At 35.2% G+C, this 21,625-nt stretch overlaps 2 protein-coding genes across 2 annotated transcripts; one reads left to right on the top strand and one right to left on the bottom strand.

Annotated features, from left to right (window-relative positions):
• The first annotated feature begins 1,392 nt into the window (after positions 1-1,392).
• Positions 1,393-3,564, top strand: LOC144438320 (uncharacterized). Its single transcript, XM_078127385.1, has 3 exons — positions 1,393-1,530; positions 2,628-2,744; positions 3,216-3,564. Exons 1-3 carry the CDS (start codon positions 1,474-1,476, stop codon positions 3,393-3,395), a joined length of 354 nt encoding a protein of 117 aa, XP_077983511.1. The 5' UTR covers positions 1,393-1,473; the 3' UTR covers positions 3,396-3,564.
• A 2,339-nt stretch (positions 3,565-5,903) lies between these two features.
• Positions 5,904-21,072, bottom strand: LOC144438193 (choline/ethanolaminephosphotransferase 1-like). Its single transcript, XM_078127237.1, has 9 exons — positions 20,940-21,072; positions 19,411-19,651; positions 18,643-18,790; positions 11,719-11,854; positions 10,406-10,490; positions 9,686-9,808; positions 7,757-7,912; positions 7,058-7,183; positions 5,904-6,592 (listed from the first exon to the last, which is right to left on the bottom strand). The coding sequence occupies exons 2-9, from the start codon at positions 19,636-19,638 to the stop codon at positions 6,479-6,481; spliced, it is 1,116 nt and encodes a 371-aa protein (XP_077983363.1). The 5' UTR covers positions 19,639-19,651; positions 20,940-21,072; the 3' UTR covers positions 5,904-6,478.
• Between the last annotated feature and the right edge of the window lie 553 nt (positions 21,073-21,625).

The raw sequence follows: 21,625 nt of genomic DNA, 5'->3' as shown, positions 1-21,625 counted from the left end.
GGGACGCTCATTTTTAGCACAACTGAACTGATACGGTTCAGTAGTACTATAAGCTTAGACATCGAAAAGTGTCTGTCTGTCTGTCTGTCTGTCTGTCTGTCTGTCTGGCTGGCTGGCCGGCTGTCTTCCCGGGGCTGTCTCTCTCTGTCTCTCTGTGTGTATAAACAAACCGCTGGGCCGATTACCATGATATTTGGTGGGTTTATCACCTTGGGTGTCCAGTTGGGAAATTACCATCCAAATCAAAATGATCATACCATCGGTGTGTGATTTGGGTGATTTTTGGTCAACAAATTGAAACTCAAAAAATACTGCGCAGATTGATCTGAAATTTGGCGGGAACGTTCTTATAGGTGTGTAGACTGAGAGTTGTTCATGATATGATGATCCCATCAGCGGTATGCAAATTTGGGATAAAAAATGTGTCGTTTTGGTGAAAAATCTGTAATTCCAAGAGTACTGATTTGGCTTAAATTTCACAGGGACGTTTCTGGGGATGTACAGATCAAGTGATATTAATTACATGATGCGATATGGAAATTAGGGCTAAAAACAGTAATTTTTGGTGAAATATCACAGGAGCAGATAGGAGTGTACAGAAATTATTTTTTATTGATCTCATTAAACCATAAACAATATGTATGGGGCACTTAGTATAATGTAAGAAGTTTATATGAATGGCACTGGAATTAATCCCTCCTTGAAGTTGTTTGGAAACATATTCTTTACAGGTATATAGTTGAAATGTTACAAAAAAAGTTTGATAACGTCATGACAATAAACGGTCCGTACATCCGTCTGACTGGTGGTTGATGACTAGCTTGTGGGGGTGGGGTGTTGGGTACGGGAGAGGGTTTAACACAATGTTATTGATAGCCTTTTAGTCACTAATTTCGCTGCTTTGTACAGCTCAAATTACTAGTAATGTATTTCTGAATCATTTCATATTTGGTACTGGTATGTATATAGTAGGTAATATATGTATATGTATTTATTTCCAGTGCGCATGTCTATAAAGTATATATTATTATCATTAAGGCTGCACCTGCGATTCTCTGTATATTATTAGTTGCCAAGAACGATCGATTCCAAACCTAAGGTTAGTCCGGGGGGTAGGGGTGGGGGTGGGGGTTAAACAAGTTAAGTAAGAGTTCATACTCGGTATCGTCTGACAGACGTCATCAATATAAGTCTGATAACATTAATTCAAATGCGATATACAGAAACCTTTAATACATCATTAACTAGAAAGAAAGCATTCAAATAGTGGAGTTATAAACTAGTGTACGTCTCATTTCTAAATTGACGTACCTCTTTGAAAAATGGACTATGTCGGGTTGAAGAAAACGCAAAGCAAGTTGCTCCAAGATACAGGAGAAATAAATAGTCGACAAGCCAAGCATCACATATAGCTAGGTTTCATCGTATTCCCGTTTACACAGGAAGACCACAGAAATCAGAGTGTTACTGAACATGGACGAACTACACCACAGAGCTTCGTCCTTCAACTATTATAGCTGTACTAAACAGGTAATCGTTTCAAAAAGTTGTTTTTTTACTTTATTTATTTATTTCGCAAAAAATACATTTCATGGAAATCACGACACAATTTTCTTGTGGTCGTTAATTTACACTAGGAAAATGATCGAAATAAACCTCACTTATGTCGCCTATCTATAAATAGTAATTATTTAGAATGTTGATTACTATTTTTATGCAGATGAATAGTTCAACTTTCATTTTGCTTACCGATAATTTTTTTTAAAACTTGCCAAAAAAACTACAAATCATACGCAAAACAACTAATCAAACCAGTAACAACGCAACGAAAAGAATATTCAGTGATATCTAAGATATACTGATCATAGGCGCATGTGAAAGCTTTTGACGTCATTTCCGAACCAATCCACACATTTTTACGGAACAGAATTACAGCGGTAGACATTTATGATGAATAATTAAGTATATTTCCGTGTTATTTGAATATGTTGCCAGCATACGAACCCGATTTTCAATGATCTTTTGAAGCATGTAGTTGACCGTTATTTAGAGGCAGGTGGACGAGGCTTCTTTGTAACCATGGCAATAGCCTATCCATTTCCTTCGGACGAAATCATCCGTATGTGCTGGTCAAATTACCTAGCCTTTCCACATAACATGATAAAGTTCACTAGCGTTGTGTACGACCAATGTCAACGGTTTATTTCTGTTTCACCAACATCGCTATTTGTGCACTTCTTTCTCATATTATTAACTATTACTGTCGCAAATCACTTGGCAAAGCACTTGACATATTACGTTCCCTTAAAATTTCATCATAATCTAGAATTGTTTCTTATTTTACCAAAATTTTTTATTTTTGCCCAATGTACTATTCTAAGGGTGTTTACCAAAACCTCCCCATTAGATCACAGAATGTCTATACCAAATCTCGTTTAAATAACCAGGGTATCCTGAAATTATATTAGTGATACAGACAGACATACGGACAGAGAGACAGAAAGACAGAGCGACAGAGAGACAGAAAGACAGACAGACGCCCAGTATCACTCGAGTTTCCATTCGGGAGCTAAAATTAAAACTGTAAATTCAATAAGCTGGTATATTCTCTTTTTTTTTTTACATAGCATACACACAGATTACTTTATGATCGAATGTTTCATTCTGGAAATCCTGATGGATATGAAAATAAACGACGGAGAGATGACAGAATGTCTGCCTTCAACCTGGCAGTCGGTGCTGAGGTGAGTAGGGGAGAAGAAACGGATTGAGAGAAAGAGCGATTAATCATGTAACTAATATAAGCGGTGTGTGGACTGACATGTTATTTTGCCCCTTTTTACATATCGATATTTCATTATGTTGTGAAACATATCTCGGGTCTCAAGTATCTGTGGTTCAATCGCAAGGGAAATATTTTATGCCCCCTGTGGACCATCAAAATGCTACTAAAGCCCCCCCCCCCTTGGAGACACACAGAGACACAGAGACAGACAAAAAGACCGAGACAGAGACAGAGACAGACACAGAGAGGTGATGATGATGGCGGCTGTGATGACGCATGGTGACGACGACGACGACGACATGTTATTCATAGGTTGTTTCGTCAAAGACAATGGTTATTCGATATCGACGAAAATAGACAAAGTGGGTACATAGCCACCAAATAAGAAATGTAACTTTAAGTTGTTTTTCTGCATTTATACGATTTACAGGAGAAGGGGCGACCGATACCCGTTTTGTCTAATTCGTACTTCGGCAAATATCTCGATACCTCGGGGGTACGTGATACTTCGGATAAGAAATACAAGCGTGAGGCAGTTATCGCAGATATGGACTTCTATAGAGCCAATGGATCTAACATACCACTTGGGAAGAAAAGTCTGGAAAACTGACTGGAATCATTTGGAATAAACGTATCAATAACTTTCTACGGAATTAAGTTATAGGCAAACTATTAAAGACACAACAAATTAAAACTAAAACACAAGTCGTACTTGTTGTAACATGTTCAAGCTATCATTGATATACATATATCTATGGACGTATGTTGATTAACTTACACTCACGGAAGAGCAACGTCTCTGGGATGATAGTAAAAACATATGCAAATACACTAGCAGTTGTATGGGTGCGGGATACTAGTACTTGTCAGTTAGTTAGAAGAGCGCCACCAGCGGGATGTTTGGGTTTGGCACAGAGAGAGAGAGAGAGAGAGAGAGAGAGAGAGAGAGAGAGAGAGAGAGAGAGAGAGAGAGAGAGAGAGAGAGAGAGAGAGAGAGAGAGAGAGAGAGAGAGAGAGAGAGAGAGAGAGAGAGAGAGAGAGAGAGAGAGAGAGAGAGAGAGAGAGAGAGAGAGAGAGAGAGAGAGAGAGAGAGAGAATATACATATATATATCAGGGTGGTGAGTTGAAGTTCACTACAGGAAGGAGGGAAGTACTCATACACACACACATGTACAAACATGCATGCATAAACAAAGACGTCGGTAAATTTTAAGTGCGTGTTAATGTTTTATTTCCTTCATAAAATATATATCAACAAAATCCGAGTTGTTCAAACGATGAAGGTGTTTAAACTGAAGCTAGCTAGCAATAAACAAATACGATATTTACAGTCAGAGTATGTACAGCTATCATAAAATGAGCCTGTTGAGGCATGTTAGCAGGATAAACAACACTCAGCAACAGTATAACCCTATATCACTTAAACTCTCTGGATCGAGTGGTTTGTCTACCAACTTGCTAGTTTATATAGTTTATATATTAGTTCTATACAATATTCCTCAATGGCAATATCACAGCTAAATGGGTTGAACGGTTTGTCTACCAACTTGGTGTCTAGTTTGTGTACAATTCTATACATGCAGTCAAATATTCCTCAATGACATTCAGTCTCTGATATATATTCATTAAAAGAAAAAAAAAAGGCAAGCTTCAAATTCTTTTGACAATTTGCAATAAATGGAAAATACCATAATAATTCTGTCATACCTTCAGACTCTTAAGTGAAAATTGGCTTTTTAAAACTAATACACTGGTGCAGAAAATACTGCAAGAACTCATGCAAATACCCGAGTACCCAAACTGGAACTCACGTGGCATGGGGTTCTGTTATTGTTACATATGTTTATGGCAAGTTTCCACAAAAATCATACAGTGTGATCATGTGATTTTGTGTGTTGCAAATAATCGCATCCTCATTTCAATGCAGGTATGCAATAATGTTTTCAGTATTGCACTGCAGTGAAAATACCACTAGTATGCACGAAAACCAGTGCAAGTAATCTCTGGTACATATGTAATAAAATGTAGGAACAAATAAACAGTTAATATATTACAACGTACAAAACGGTGTATCTCAATTTGTTTTAAAATTTTCATTCTCGATGCACTTTTTCTAGATTAATGTTTTCCAAACTATCTGATTATAAAAATCCAAGAGATATCAAAGTGTGCATTATATTCTTGTGAATTTCTAACGACTTACATCTTGGAAACATGATGGTAAATCTCGTCTGAGCTATCACTCAGTTACTTTTACAAATTTTCCAAAAATAAAAGATTACACATAAAAACTGAATTTAAGCACCACATTTTAAAAAAAGTGTTCAAGGTTTGAAGATTTTTCAGATATTTCAATGTTTTCTGTTGATAAAAAAAGGCAAATTGAAGGTACATGGTTAGCTAGCATATAGCACAAAATTGAAGATAAATGTCTAATTTGAAGACCAATAATACATTTCATCGCCTGAAAGATCTGTCACTCTTTCCACTCATGTTTTATGCTTCAACCTGGTAGCGAATAATTAATATTAGTTTATTTGTTTATTTCTTAACCATCCAACAGGCATTGCCCAATAACAGGAGGAAAGTTCAGTGTTAATGCAGGAGGAAACCGGAGTACCCGGGAAAACCTGCGTTGTTCGGTAGAGTCAAACTGAACGACACTCTTTTTACTTACAGCGTGGTAAATTTAATCAAACCGAGCCGAGCCGACTGGCGGGTTCGAACCCAGGCTGCAGAGGTAAGAGGCGTTTGAGCCAACCACTCGGCCACCGACAACAATATACATAAGCAGACCAACCTCTATCTAGTCTTGTCCCTATTTGTACTACAATCGTCTCCACCGAGTGAGAAAGAGATCATACAGAATGACTATATGAATAGCAACTAAACTATAAAGTGGCCATATGGATGTGGATTGGGTATACATTTTTTATTTTTAATTTCTAAAAGAAATTTATCATGGCTTCCGACTTGAAAAAATCAATGTGAAACAACATAGACCAAATCTGTGTTTGTAAGTCAATACAGAGCAAAAAGCTACAAAATGTGTAAAAAAGTTTGTTATTGTACATACAATAACTAACATTTTACACATTTATCAGTCTGTTGCAATTTAGAATTGGTCTGTGTTGTTTCACATTGATTTTTCAAGAAGCACGTCATGAAAAAATTGTTTAATAAATTGAAAATCCCCCCAAATGCCCAATCCTCATCATATGGTCACTTTTAAACCGGTATACATTTCATAGTTTCCAAGCCTGGCTTTCCGAATCTCCAATATACATTCAGAAATAAAATTCAGCACAATAGTCTGCATCAATTTCATAATATTTTGATACTTAAGTTGATTTTTGTAAAACTTTTTTTTAGTTGTCCAGTACTTATTACTGTAGGCTGGAATATGTTGAAATTAAGATAAATAACTATCAATAAAATCTGATAAGCAATAAATCTTTGTTTCTCATCATCAGTTCTATCTCATCATTTTGAGAGAGGTCTGACAGTGATTAGCTTGATTTTGGTAGAAGAAGCTCTCCTGGCAGACAGAGATAGACATATGCATAAACAGCTTGACTCAATATTTTAGTTCCCTGCTGGCATTATTAAATGTAAAATGTATGCAGTGACAAATCTTATAAAACCCATCATTGTATTTCTGTACTGGCTCTGTATATGTCAGGTTCTTTGAATCAGCCTTTCTTGACCAGTCTCTTAGAGATACACAGGAAATCAACCCCTAGGTAATCACACATCTGTTTTATAATAAATCCAGAAGTTGTGCCAACATCTAGTGATGTTAAAACCTGACAAAATAAGCAGAATATTGAGAAATAAGAAAATCTAACTTCAAATTACCAATTAAATAATAATATGAAATAAAAAAATGATTCAACAACTATTACATAATATTTCTAACTCATTGTAATCAGAATAGTAATTCTATACTAGTATTTAGATGTTATTCCCTAATATTTATCTTTGTTCAGCCAAAGAAAATATGAGTGATTTAAGGGAACTTTGTCACTAAGAGTTGCTGGACAAGTATTTTCCTGCTGAATGAAGAAAAATATTGGAGAATAACATAATTATACCAGTGCCAGTAATATCAAAGAAAAATTGAGATAAGTAATGACAATTTTGAACGTTTTAACTTACTAGTCATAACTAATTCAGTTGTTAACAGTGACTTACCAGTCATAACTAATTCAGTTGTTAACAGCGACTTACCAGTCATAACTAATTTAGTTGTCACTTTACCTGATACTTACCAGACATGTACCAAGGGCAATCGTCTCTCTTACAATGTTATGTAGACACAGGTTGAGTAACATGAGCATTGGCCAAAGTAGTATCCAGTCTAGTAAGTCGACATCAGCTTGTACTAAAAGGGAAATCTGTAGAAGATAGACAACCGAATTGGAAAAGTCACAATTTGATTCTAAAATAAAACTAAACAGTACCATATAGCTACATGCAAGGGTTATTCCTAGGTTTTTGTAATAGATGTAATTGGTTATTTTGCTAAGATTATCAAAACTCACACAATTAGGTTAATATTTTGGACAATTGTGAGTTTTAACATTACATCATTATATATACATATATAATTTATTTATAATAGTGAAGAAGTAAATTCAAATAGGTTTCATTCTCTAAAAAGTAAATGGAAAACCTCTCAGCCCAGTGGTCTACACCTTGTATGTTATATTGAACATCAACTCATAGAAAAATATAGGTGTTAGATAAATATGTAAAAAATAAAGTGTCAAAAGTAAAACATATTCTTAACTATGTTTATAGTATGCCACTGTATTTCCTTCTACGGAAGACATTTTCTATGACTTTTGCTGTGTTTCTAGCTTGATTCAGAAATTTCAACTTTTCATAATTTGAAAGAGTGCTAAAAGCCAGTAGAAGTCAGGTGTGAACATTAGTATACAAAACAAGAAGTTTTATTAAATACCTACCAATTGTTTGTTCAAGACCTTAGTGGCAACATTACCCAGTAGCAGTAGGTACAGTCCTGGATATGACATCAATAATGTATTGTCTGATAACCTGCAGATTAGTCCTGTTAGCAATGCCACAGGTAACATAGACAGTACAGGTGTTAACACAGCTCTCTGTAAAACAAATATTAGCTTATTTATCAATGAAATATACACATTAGCTTATTTATCAATGAAATATACACATTAGCTTATTTATCAATGAAATATACACATTTTTTTTTTTTAATTTTACCATTTAAAATCATATGTATAAGTTGATAGCAGTAATCAATGCAAGTGTACTAAAGGTAGAAATAAGTCTGACTGGACTTTTCCTTTAAATTGATAGCAGTAATCAATACAAGTGTACTAAGGGCAGAAATAAGTCTGACTGGACTTTTCCTTTAATTTGATAGCAGTAACCAATACAAGTGTACTAAAGGTAGAAATAAGTCTGACTGGACTTTTCCTTTAATTTGATAGCAGTAATCAATACAAGTGTACTAAAGGCAGAAATAAGTCTGACTGGACTTTTCCTTTAATTTGATAGCAGTAATCAATACAAGTGTACTAAAGGCAGAAATAAGTCTGACTGGACTTTTCCTTTAATTTGATAGCAGTAACCAATACAAGTGTACTAAAGGCAGAAATAAGTCTGACTGGACTTTTCCTTTAATTTGATAGCAGTAATCAATACAAGTGTACTAAAGGCAGAAATAAGTCTGACTGGACTTTTCCTTTAATTTGATAGCAGTAATCAATACAAGTGTACTAAAGGCAGAAATAAGTCTGACTGGACTTTTCCTTTAAGTTGATAGCAGTAATCAATACAAGTGTACTAAAGGCAGAAATAAGTCTGACTGGACTTTTCCTTTAATTTGATAGCAGTAATCAATACAAGTGTACTAAAGGTAGAAATAAGTCTGACTGGACTTTTCCTTTAATTTGATAGCAGTAATCAATACAAGTGTACTAAAGGCAGAAATAAGTCTGACTGGACTTTTCCTTCAAGTTGATAGCAGTAATCAATACAAGTGTACTAAAGGTAGAAATAAGTCTGACTGGACTTTTCCTTTAATTTGATAGCAGTAATCAATACAAGTGTACTAAAGGCAGAAATAAGTCTGACTGGACTTTTCCTTTTTAAAGTATGGCCTTAATGAAACTATCATAGTTGTGACTGATTTCATAGGGACTTACCCTTGCCTTCATCTTGGATAGTTTCGACTGATTTCATAGGGACTTACCCTTGCCTTCATCTTGGATAGTTTCGACTGATTTCATAGGGACTTACCCTTGCCTTCATCTTGGATAGTTTCGACTGATTCCATAGGGACTTACCCTTGCCTTCATCTTGGATAGTTTCGACTGATTTCATAGGGACTTACCCTTGCCTTCATCTTGGATAGTTTCGACTGATTTCATAGGGACTTACCCTTGCCTTCATCTTGGATAGTTTCGACTGATTTCATAGGGACTTACCCTTGCCTTCATCTTGGATAGTTTCGACTGATTTCATAGGGACTTACCCTTGCCTTCATCTTGGATAGTTTCGACTGATTTCATAGGGACTTACCCTTGCCTTCATCTTGGATAGTTGAGACTGATTCCATAGGGACTTACCCTTGCCTTCATCTTGGATAGTTTCGACTGATTCCATAGGGACTTACCCTTGCCTTCATCTTGGATAGTTTCGACTGATTCCATAGGGACTTACCCTTGCCTTCATCTTGGATAGTTTCGACTGATTCCATAGGGACTTACCCTTGCCTTCATCTTGGATAGTTTCGACTGATTTCATAGGGACTTACCCTTGCTTTCAACTTGGATAGTTTCGACTGATTTCATAGGGACTTACCCTTGCCTTCATCTTAGATAGTTGAGACTGATTTCATAGGGACTTACCCTTGTCTTCATCTTGAATCCCTCCGACACCAAAATGGACAAGTAACGACTGCATGCAAATGTTGTAAAGCAGAAGTACACACTGACAGCTAACATCTTCAGCTGTAGGCCAATCAATGGAATCTGGTATCAAGAATATTGACAAAACAATAGTTTAATTAACAAGTTGGTATGTTTTTATTAAAGTAACAGATTTCTACTGAGTGACCTTCCATCCATTTCTCCTAAACACAAACTGATATAGTATTGAATTTAACTTTTGTCCCAGCACAAAAGTTAAATTCAATACTATGGTTTACTAACACAGATTCTGATAGTTCTTTACATTTTATCAACTTGTCTCTCAAGAAGTCCAGTGAGGATGGGGCTAGTGTTAGAGTGTGCAACGAAAATCTATGTTGTTCGCTGGAGTCAGTCTGATTGACAAGAAGCCTTCGGCTTGGTTTAAACCACAAATGAAGTAGTAAGACACCAAATGGACAAGTGGTTATGAGGCAAGTGGTTTATTCATTTGACTGGCAATGATAGACAATACAAATTACGATGTTATATATTCTGACAATTTTATTTGATTTAATAAGAACTGGAGACAAAACAGCAACTTTAGTACATCACTTGGCTGTTTTCCATGTATACTACATACATAACAAGCCTTTATAGAAGACATAGCCCCCAACTGCATTTGTTGTACACCAAAGTTATTGTAGAGCAATATATTACCTGCACATTCCACACATGACCTCCAAATAGGCCGGGTAGTAGAAATATAAACATTGTGTATACTTCAATTTCCACATGGTCAACCCTAAAAGAAATTAACACAAAGTTAATTTTTGCCAAGTGAAACAATTTTGGTGATTATTACAGACAGCTAGACTTAAAAACCCTCCATACACTTTTTGTCAATTCTATGCCTATATTTTTGTACTAAGACATCCATATTTTGGTTCTACCAACCAAGAATATGGATTACTGAATCAGTAATTTTGCTAAACACCAGGAAAGTCTACATAATACTACTGTTTGTAGCAATCGAGATAGGTAGAAATACTTTATATTAGTCTAAGAAAGCATGTGGAAGAAAAGTTCATTTTTTAGGGTTTTGCTTTTTATTGGAAACAGTTTCTAAGTATTGTCCCAGCTTGGTACTGGTGTAGTTTGATTACCTGCCAGCTACGATGCACACATGTTCCAGTTGACAGGCTTTCTAAAACTGTCCAATTGTGCTTGCTATCCCACTAAGGATATCAGCCATTCGGCAAGCTAGTGTTGTTAACCAGCGGTTACTGTTCTTGAACTACGGGACTAATAGTATTTCAAACATTCCATGTTGATGCAGACACAGCTGATGTAATAAATGTGAGTTTGTTGTCAGCTCAACAATATCTGTCTACAGAGCTTGGCGTTCAAAGCTAACAGTCGTACGGTAGAGCTTGGAGTTCAAAGCTAACAATGGCATGGACTACACAGGTTGGAGTTCAAAGCTGACAGTCGTACGGTAGAGCACAGAGTTCAAAGCTAACAATCATATAGATTACACAGGTTGGAGTTCAAAGCTGACAGTCGTACGGTAGAGCACAGAGTTCAAAGCTAACAATCATATAGATTACATAGGTTGGCGTTCAAAGCTGACAGTCGTACGGTAGAGCACAGAGTTCAAAGCTAACAATCATATAGATTACATAGGTTGGCGTTCAAAGCTGACAGTCGTACGGTAGAGCACAGAGTTCAAAGCTAACAATCATATAGATTACATAGGTTGGCGTTCAAAGCTAACAATTGTATGGAATGAATTTGATAACATTCATTAAATTCAGACCACTATCAGGATCATTGACTAAAATATCAAAATACATAATGATGTGCAGAATTTAGATAAACAAATCTTGTTCAGTCATTTAGTCTACGTCTACCTCTGAAAGTCCTTGTTTTTCACACTTAATTTTGTCATGCTTTAGTGTGTTCACAAATGTGAAAAGATAAGTTGATCACTTCCTCTTGCTGCTGTTACTAATTAAAGAAATCACACTTACAGGCCAAATTCTCTGGTTCCAGTGACGACATTTTGCCATCGTGAAAAAAATTGTTCAAAGACACCATACATAATAACAATAACATAACTGAAGGATCCTAACTGTAGTGCCAGACATGCAGATATTGTAGCTGTAACTGAAAAGAAAGGGGTTGAAGGTCACAATAGAATTTCCCAGTATGCATTGTCAAGAATATGTCAGAAATATACGTTTAAGGGTCTGTATATTCAGGGTTACATATTCAAGTTTTCCTTTCTTTCAATGTAAGGGCCTGTACATCAGTATCCAAAATATGCACCAATACTTAGCAGGATATGGGAGATGATATGCAATGACACTGGTATTATATGGTTTAAGAAAAAAGATCATCTTGTTCAAGTAATAAAGACCAGAACTCAATGATTGATAAGTTTGTAGTCTCATGTTCAGCTAAGCAACAACACACTGTGAAAAGCATCACTGTCTTGACAATATGTATATGTAGTCCTAATGACGATATGTATATATAGTAGAATTTCATTTCCCCTATATCTTCCAATGTCATACTCATACATAGTAATTTTTGGCAAATAATATCTGTAAATATACCTGTAAACCTGGACATATTCACTAAAGATTTACTTTCACTTATTTTGCTGGAAAAAAAAATATGAAAATAAGTAGTGACTAAAACACCTCTTTTGTTGATAAACAGTGCACTTGGCTTAGCAATTCATAAAAATTAGTATTTGAAAATGTCGAAGAATGTAGTTGTGCAAAATTCTCTAGTGGTGAAAATATCTAGGTTTACAGTACACTATCACAACTTTGCTCCAAAAAGGTTAGAGTTGTCAAACCATCCCTACACAATCTCAGAGCATGAATACCAGAGGGCAATATATAAGAGAGTACCAGTAACGTGCATATTTGTCACTACCGGTGCGGGGGCATATGGCAGATTTTTGGGTTTCGTGTGAAATTCATGTTAATTTTTGCCAACATATCTCATTGTGTTCCCCATCATCTGAGCAATTAAAAAATATATGTTGGCAATTTTTATTTCAATATTAAGGGTAATGTTTGCAGCAATTTCATAAATGATGTAAAATCATGGTTTTTCTGTATATTGATGGCAAATTAAAATATGTGAACTGTACGATTACTTTATATCTGTATAAATGTACTTATGGGTATCCTGTAGACTATAAACTTGTAGACTGTTATATAATTTTGCATTTTAATCACAATATTATAAATTCTGGCTTCTTTATTTGCATATCATTTGCATGTTATGTATGATGCTTCCGGTTTATTTGATTTCCTGTATTGTTTGATGTTGCTGATTGCTATTCTTTCAAAAATGTACGCCAACCATGAATTATTTCAGTTACTATGAATACTCTGGTTGGTTTTTATTAGCACAACTGAACTGAGGTTCAGTAGTGCTATAGGGATCGCCCGGCGTCTGTCTGTCTGTCTGTCTGTCTGTCTGTCTGTGTGTGTGTGTGTGTGTGTGTGTGTATGTGTGTAAACAACTTAAACTCAAAAACTGCTGAACCGATTGCCATGATATTTGGTGGGTCCATTACCTTGGGTGTCTAGTTGGGAAATTGTTCAAATCAAAATGATCGCATCACAGATGTGTGATTTTGGTCAAAAAATGTGATTTTTGGTCAAAAAACTTAAACTCAGAAACTACTGGGCAGATTGGTGCGAAATTTGGTGGGAACATTCTTAAGGGGATGTAAAGTAAGATTTGTCCATGACGGGATGATTCCATCAGTGATATGCAAATTAGGGCTAAAAATGTGTCTTTTTGGTTAAAAATCTATAATTCCAAAACTACTGAGCAGATTGGGCTGAAATTTAATGGGAATGTATCTAGGGATGTATGGACAAAGAAATATTAAGCATACCATGATTCCATGAGTGATATGCAAATTAGGTGTAAAAATGTTGATTTTTGGTCAAAAACTTATATCTCAAAAAGTACTTGGTCACCGAGTCTGAAGCTGGAAGTGTATAAACTTTTCCATTTACACATTCTCCTTGATCCAGCTGTATTTATCAAAGTATCTACTTCGACAACAAGGGGATATAGATTGAAATGATTTAAAGACTGATCCAGATTGGATATACCAAAATATATTTTCAGTCAACATGTTGTAAACATTTGGAACAGTTTACGAGAAAGGGTTATTGTTATTACTACACCAATTAAATCATTGTGATTACTTAGTAATTATTTTAATCCAGATTGGATATACGTAAATATTTTTCCAGTCAATATGTTATAGACATTTGGAACAGTTTACCAGAAAGGGTTATTGTGACTACATCAATTAATCATTTTAAAGTGTGCATTGATAACACCTCAGAACAGTAAGGGGTCTAATAAAAGCCTCAGTGGCTTCCTTGCCCATGTACATTCATGGGTACATGCATCGTAAAAAAATAAAGGCATTCATTTATTGCATAGAACGACCCTTGCCAAATTATCTGTCCTTTTGACCAATTTCGGCATATTGGTGTGGCTTGTTATCAAGTGTACATACACACATTAAAAATATTCCTTTTCAGATCTGGCATCTGGTTTTAATACGTATCTACACATGTAATATTGAATTCTGGACAGGTACATTCTACACAGGATATAGAGTCCACGTTTAGGTCTACACAAAATTTGAAATTTTACCTCTCAATATTAGCATACAAGTTACATAATTTGGACCTCCTGCAAATATTAGATAGAAAAGAAACATCACTCAGTAAAACACCTTTAGAAACCTTCAGAATGTTTCACCCCCACTTTTGACCAATTGAGATACTTTCTAGAGCAATGGAAAAATTCAATATGGCAGCTACTTTAAAACGTTTTTGTTATTTGTTCTGTATGCAGTTCTCCCTCTATGTTCTGTAGAAATATCATGTTAAAAAGTAAATGAATCGTTGTTAAAGGCATTTCATGAGTGCTTATTAATTTCCCACTTTGCAATGGTGTCAAAATGAGATAGACTTAGTCATGAAGTTGGCATGTGACTACTTATTCCCAGCAATGAAGGTTATTTGTGTATGAGAATTACCAAAAGATGTAGAAGGGTACATTCCATGTTGTTTACATCGAGGATTTGAATGTCAGATTTTCTTTGAGTACTAAAACACGTGGAATAATAGCTAACAGCGCAATAAAATTTGATTTAAGATACTTTTTTCTGGTGGGTTGGTGGTTGGGGTTGGGTGGTACATTAGAATGTGTCTCTGCTGTTACTTTCAACCTTTATTCATGACTGACCAAGAGGAAGTTCGTTGCATAATCGAATGTAAGAGTGCCTTCACGCTGAATAACTAAACTAAATATGCATATATTCATATTGTTCCTTTGAAATATTATAAAAGATATTCTTCAGATACTGAATTTATCATCTTTATTTTATACTACATTGTCCTTTATTCTGTTTTATTTTAGAATTTCGAAGAAATAACGTAATCAAATGTAACAGTGGAGAACACGTCTATTCATGTTGTTCCTATGAATTGACATGTAATGCCAACCAAATAGCTATACTAGTAGAAATGTAGACAATGCATACGACATAATGGCGTGAGTGAGAGACTAGACGATAGTTTTAAATAAGAATAATTGGGTCTATTCACTCGAATACATAACTTTGTATAGTTATGATTCAATTGATGCTATGCTATTGATCAAAAATATGTTTATACCAGGTGTAAACTGAATGCCTCAGTAAAGGCAAAACTTTGCATTGTTGCTCCTTCACGCCTTGTCGAAAGAAAAATTCTGCGCTACCAGACATGATATTGCATATCCATTAGTTACTACATCAATAAATAAAATGTAGCTTTGGAACTCATTGTTCATATCCTCTTCTGTAAAAGTTGAGTTTGCTGTATTTTCAACCCACTGTAACTTTCACTAGAGTTTAGTTCACTATACGCTCCACCGGGGTAAATCTTTAGCAGAGGATGTGTAAATGTGGTGAGTATGAGACGAAGTGACACCTTTGACTTAATTCACCTCCGGTGACCTCTCCCCTGGGACTGTGGAGTCAGAAGTATCACTTTGTCTCGTAGTATCCCTTGACAGAGATGGTAGTTAGGTGGGTCACAGGTAGGGTAAAGGTTGGGTAAAGGTGGGTAAATTTGACTTTTCGTATAGTTAACCTCAACTGAATCTCTTCTTTCGTGTCAGTAAAATCAATTTAATACTAGGCAATAATTTTGAAAAAAAATATCAATCAGGTCTACCACTCAAGTAGTTGTTTTGTCAACTATTTTTGTCCTTGTTACCACGTCTACTTAAATAAAACCTACCTAAGAGTACCCATTCATTCTCATTCAGGCTACCAGCCTACCATCCACAGACACCACCACGATCTAGGTTAGTGTAATCTGTTCACCCTATGAGATTCGTCAAGTTTTATTACAAAAGGGCGATGGATATATTCACTTGTTTCACAGATGGTAAATGTAATTTGCTAGTTAAATTTCAGTAATTGTATGTGTATTAATGTCGTACAGCTTGGTGTAGATTTAGTGGAGATTCGACTAACCCTGGGCTTCGCATCACTGTTTCATAGCTGACCCCCACAGGTTACCTGTTCCGAATATATGCATGAACCGTTTATTGTTTCGATACTGAGAGGTATGACATGCAAAAATATACATGTACTACTACTAGTATACAATGATATTTTCTCTATTTTATCGATTAAGTAATATATCTATTGCGATCAGAAGTGCATATTTTTAATCAGCTCACACATCCATATAACACCAGAGGATGAGTGCATCTTTAAGTGTGCATTCTTAAGATCTAGCCTAATTACTGAAAATCACTAATTATGCAAATAACTAATTACAATTACAAGCTATACGGTATTCTCAAACTTGATGACACATGCACCTTGTTATCATTAATGTATGTACTAAATTACATTTAATTTAAAGTGTGCATTCTTAAGATATAGCCTAATTACTGCAAAACCATTAATTATGTAAATAACTCATTAATATTGCAAAGGATAACAATAGGGTTGGATAGGTAACTGGATAAACATTCTGCAAATGAACACCTATACATAGCATGGATCAGATGTGTGGATAAACATTTAAAAACGCTACAATGCCATTGGTGCTATTTTTAATTATAGATTTGGAAAATACAAATTTAAGATACACACACGTCATTAAATTTATACAATGTTTCATTTTCTAAAGTTCCATACATACCGGTATTTAAACAGTCATAGATTTGTATAAGAGATCACTTGGTAGACTGAAGTTCATTTGTAGAAACTAATATAGTATATATACAGCCTGGTGTCACTATTGAATGACCTAGATTTTGACTTTACAAATGTGTAAATAATTTATACACAACTTTAGTTGTAGTACAACTCCACAGTGTATGTATTAACTTGTAAAGCGTTACTCCGAATGCCTAACCGTCCATGTTGTTATCTTTGAATTGTACATCTACACCCTTATCCATTTGGTTGTTGTTATGGACACGGTCTTGTTGCTAGGCATCTCTGTGTTAAGATTTGAATGTTCATCCACTTGCCTATATATATATCCATCCCAATTGTTATTTTTCACATATACACAATTTTACTGTTGTTATTGGCATGGTCTTATTACTAGACACATATGTATGTCCCTTTAAAATGTTTATCCACTTGCCTAACCATCCCTGTTATTATCTTTGTAATATATATCCTCATTTGGAAGTTGCTATGGGTGTGGCCTTGTTGCTAGGGCCAGGCATATGTAACATTGTCCATTTTTGTATGTTTATCCACATATGGCCCTTAATTCTATGTAAAAACCTTTAAATTGATTGGTCTGTGAGTCTGTTAAAAATTAAAAATAATTTTTTTTAAAAAATGGTAAGTTTATGAGTACTTGTTGGTGATATTTTCAATTTATAATCATATTTTAACATTCTGAATGACTTAGAAATGGCAAGTAAAGTCAGAAGGAACATTTGAACTGTTTGTTTTATTGAATTTGCCCAAATTTCAGCGATAAACAATAATTTTCTTTCAGATACGCACTCATGGGTTTCCTAACCCTGCCATAGAGGGCGTCAATTTAATTGTTTTCATCTGATTGAAGACATTTAGGGTCGTTTGGGTCATGAGAAACAGAATTAAGGCTGCCCTTACATATACCTACCAATTACTGTTGTTATCTTTACAATATACATAAAGTTCTGACTGTTGCTATGGACATGGTCTTGTTGATAGGCATATTTGCATACATGTTTTGATATTTTTTTTTGCCTGACTAACCAAAAATGTTGTTATCTTTGCAAAATATACTGGCATTGTTGGCTGTTGCTAAGGCCATATCAATGGAAGTTGACTATAATCATGGATTCATGGGTTTTCATTGCTTAACCAATGGTTAAGAATAGGGTCTTGGGGCCAAATTTTATTTTAGCCCCCTCAGACTAATTTTGAAGATAAAAATTGCCAACATGTATTTTTTTATATGTGGTCCTATAATGAACGTAACCATATATGTTTCATAAAATTAACATGCATTTCACACGAAAACCCATATGCCCCTGCACAAGGTGAACATCCCTGGTGCCATTTCTCATTGAAATGTGGTCCAGTGTAGCTTTATTTTTTTCAGGGAGTGAGTACTTATGTAAGAATCAAAATAATTCAACTAAATGCCATGTGAAAGAGAAGTGGGCTAAGACACTACCAAGAAAGAATATTTTTTCTAGAACAACTAAATTTTCAAATAATGATTGCATGACATTGCACTATGGTTCTTGTAGCCTTTACACAACCTTACCCTTTACCCCATGTCATATCGTACTTGGTATAGTCTTATCATCAGTATCTGGATGGGTTAGATTATTACATGTAGTTAGGGGTGGTAGGGTAGTAAAACACTTGGCAAACTTACTCAAGCTAAATGTATCACAACCATGGTCTAACAATTCACCCAGTGCTGATGACGTATTTGTTCTCCTTGCTTGTTTACCATCTATTCCATCCAGACTTTGAAATGCAAAATATGCAACAAAGCAGACCAGATAAGCCCACCGAGGTGCCTGTACAAGATCAACAAGACACAATGTTAAAAATAAATACACCAAACTTCAATTCTCCTTTCCTTAAAGGTCAAATACGAGGACTACATTCAAATGTGTTTTTAAAAATACTTTTGTTTTATCTGCTGTGATTTCATATACCTTGTATTTTAATAGTACTTGTATAAACTTTTACTAAATAAATTTAAATTCAAATTCAAATTACATAACATTACAGCATATTATTATTAATTTATATTGCACCACATCATATTGCATTACATCACATTATGCTCACATTAAATTTACCTTAAAATGGTGACTACGGAGGGATGTACATGGAAGATAATGTGAAGACATATTGCGTTTGAAGACCAGGTATTCTTCAATTACATTTTATTATTATTATTATTTTTTAGGGGGAAGGGGAGAGGGATTTGAGGTGTAAATTTTCCATAAGTATAAAACAACCAAACACAAAATTCTCTTTCTGAATTACACTAAAACCCCAAATTCTAATGAAATGAATTTACCTTTTTGGGCTAAAATGAGATAATATGACACAAATCATTGAATGGATGCCATAAAGTAAAGAATCTATAAGATTACTATGATTTGAATATTATTAATATGTAAATTACCTGTTCTGTACCAGTAGGACAGAAGTGCAGCATAACAGTGACAATGAAAATATTCAGAACTAAGCCAAGGAGAGTCATAAGGTTAGGAGATAGCCACAGTGGCACTTTTTTGACCAACCAATTCCAGTAATGATCCAGGAAAACGTTCTCAAGGAATGTTTTTCCGGCTGCATTATGCTCATATCTATCCAACTGTTTGAGTTGTGCTATGGTGAGAATCTGATACATTGCTGGTATTTTTCTGTAAATGGAAAAAATAGGTTTACATAAACTTGTGAAATAGAGAACATACTAAAATTACCATTGTTGTAGAAGGATAAAATAAATTATGATTCTTCAGACATACTCAAGAAATATCTATTTTTGCATGCACAGAAAATTATGTATTTTTTTGTCAGTTATCCTCCTAGCTACCACAAATTACATGTTCTAAAAGTTAACAAACATAGCAACCTTACCCATAGATTTGTTTATCAGAATGTTATAGACAAAAAGACAGTTATACGAAAAAAAAACAACGAAGATGATTGTCTCAGGTACTTTCACTATTTCTCCGCACAGATTTCCACTTAAATTTATGCTAGACTTACAGATAATTCATGATGGAAATAAGTTTCATCGCCTTTTTTTGGAGCCAAAATACTATCTGTGTCTGCTGGGATGTTACAGTAATTAAATGACCAAGGTAAATACAGACAGGACACTGTATTGCATAATTATCCATAGTATCTTCATAAATACATTTTGTTGTTGTCACCAAGTTAGATATTTATAATTCACTGTGCACTGTCCCTACAATGACCTTTGACCTGCTGACATCCCCTTGACTGATAATATGACCATTGAATTACTTGTTAGTGACATGTTGGTTTACCGAGAATCCTCAAGAATATCAAAGTTGAACATTTGAGTTCCTGGTGAAGCTGTAGTTTGCTGGAACATCTTGTAACTTGCGACCAAGCTATGGAGTTACATTTAGAGTAAGTTTGGGTGAAAATGTGGTCAGACCCTCTATCAAGTGCAACTGGTGATGTCAAATGGCTAGTCCACTGTGTTGTGATAAATGTGGCAATTATACACCTACAAAAATAATGCATCCAACCTAGACTGTAAGATATGTCATGTTGTTCAGCCCTATCAGGCTTCTTAACCACAACAGTACTAATCTACCCAATTTAACCATGTAATTTCCAACATCAGTAACCAGGCATAATCCCATAGAATAGTACTGATGCTGGTGAGTGCAGAAGTGGCAGTGGCTGATAGCATGGAATGAATGTCTGTATCTTACAGACTACCTCCGACCCTGAGGGAGATGAAGATTGTGATTGGACAATCACAGTACTAGTAAGTACTTGGATAATAAAAAGTTAAACATGCAAATCATAAGGAACATCTTTCTGCTATAAATATTGTCATTGGTAAATGATGTTTTCACTTAAATCATGGATCACTCCCAAGTTAAATCATGGATCATTATATTCCCATGGCTCATTATGCGCACACAGAATTTTCAATCATTTACATACACATATGTAGCCTGCAAGATCCAGTCGTTGTTTCTCCGTATATTATATCCTTATATGTCATTAGTAACACTACAGAGCTAGCAAAATACTAACAGAGCTGGCAAAATAGGAAGTAGATGCAGTACTGTAGCGGGTTCGCCAGGTCGCTCTCCGCTACAGATCCATCGTCGTGTGTGCAAGCTCCTATAAAAAATGACAAGTTCAAAAGTCTATTTCCTGACGGATCGTATTACGTTGACTTCATACTTTCACCGTAATACTGCCATAGAGGGCCGTCAAACTAGACTAGTCTAAATTACAATATGTACATTTTAAACTGTCAGCGTCACAATATGTCGACACCTAGCTGCAATAATTGTAGCGTCTTGTTGCGGTTCTGTGGGTTTTTTCGTCTGTTTTGGTGACTTTTTAAGTTTTAGTGCGGGTTAAACACTAAAACTTAAAAAGTCACCAAAACAGACGAAAAAACCCACAAAACCGCAACAAGACGCTACAATTATTGCAGCTAGTCGACACCACGTGTACGTGTAACTACTGTAGTATGAGACGGACATCTTACCACTAACCAGTATGCAGTAACTTGTCACGATTTGGTTGTTGCAGAAGGAAGCAAACTGGGTGTTACGTCGTCCAAGTACCTGTTACACTAAAACTGAGACAATACATAGCATCATACAACATACATA

This window comes from Glandiceps talaboti, chromosome 7, assembly GCF_964340395.1.
Source record: "Glandiceps talaboti chromosome 7, keGlaTala1.1, whole genome shotgun sequence".
Classification (NCBI taxonomy): domain Eukaryota; kingdom Metazoa; phylum Hemichordata; class Enteropneusta; family Spengelidae; genus Glandiceps; species Glandiceps talaboti.
The sequence above is the reverse complement of the archived record's forward strand: the minus strand, read 5'-3'. Positions and strand labels throughout refer to the sequence as shown.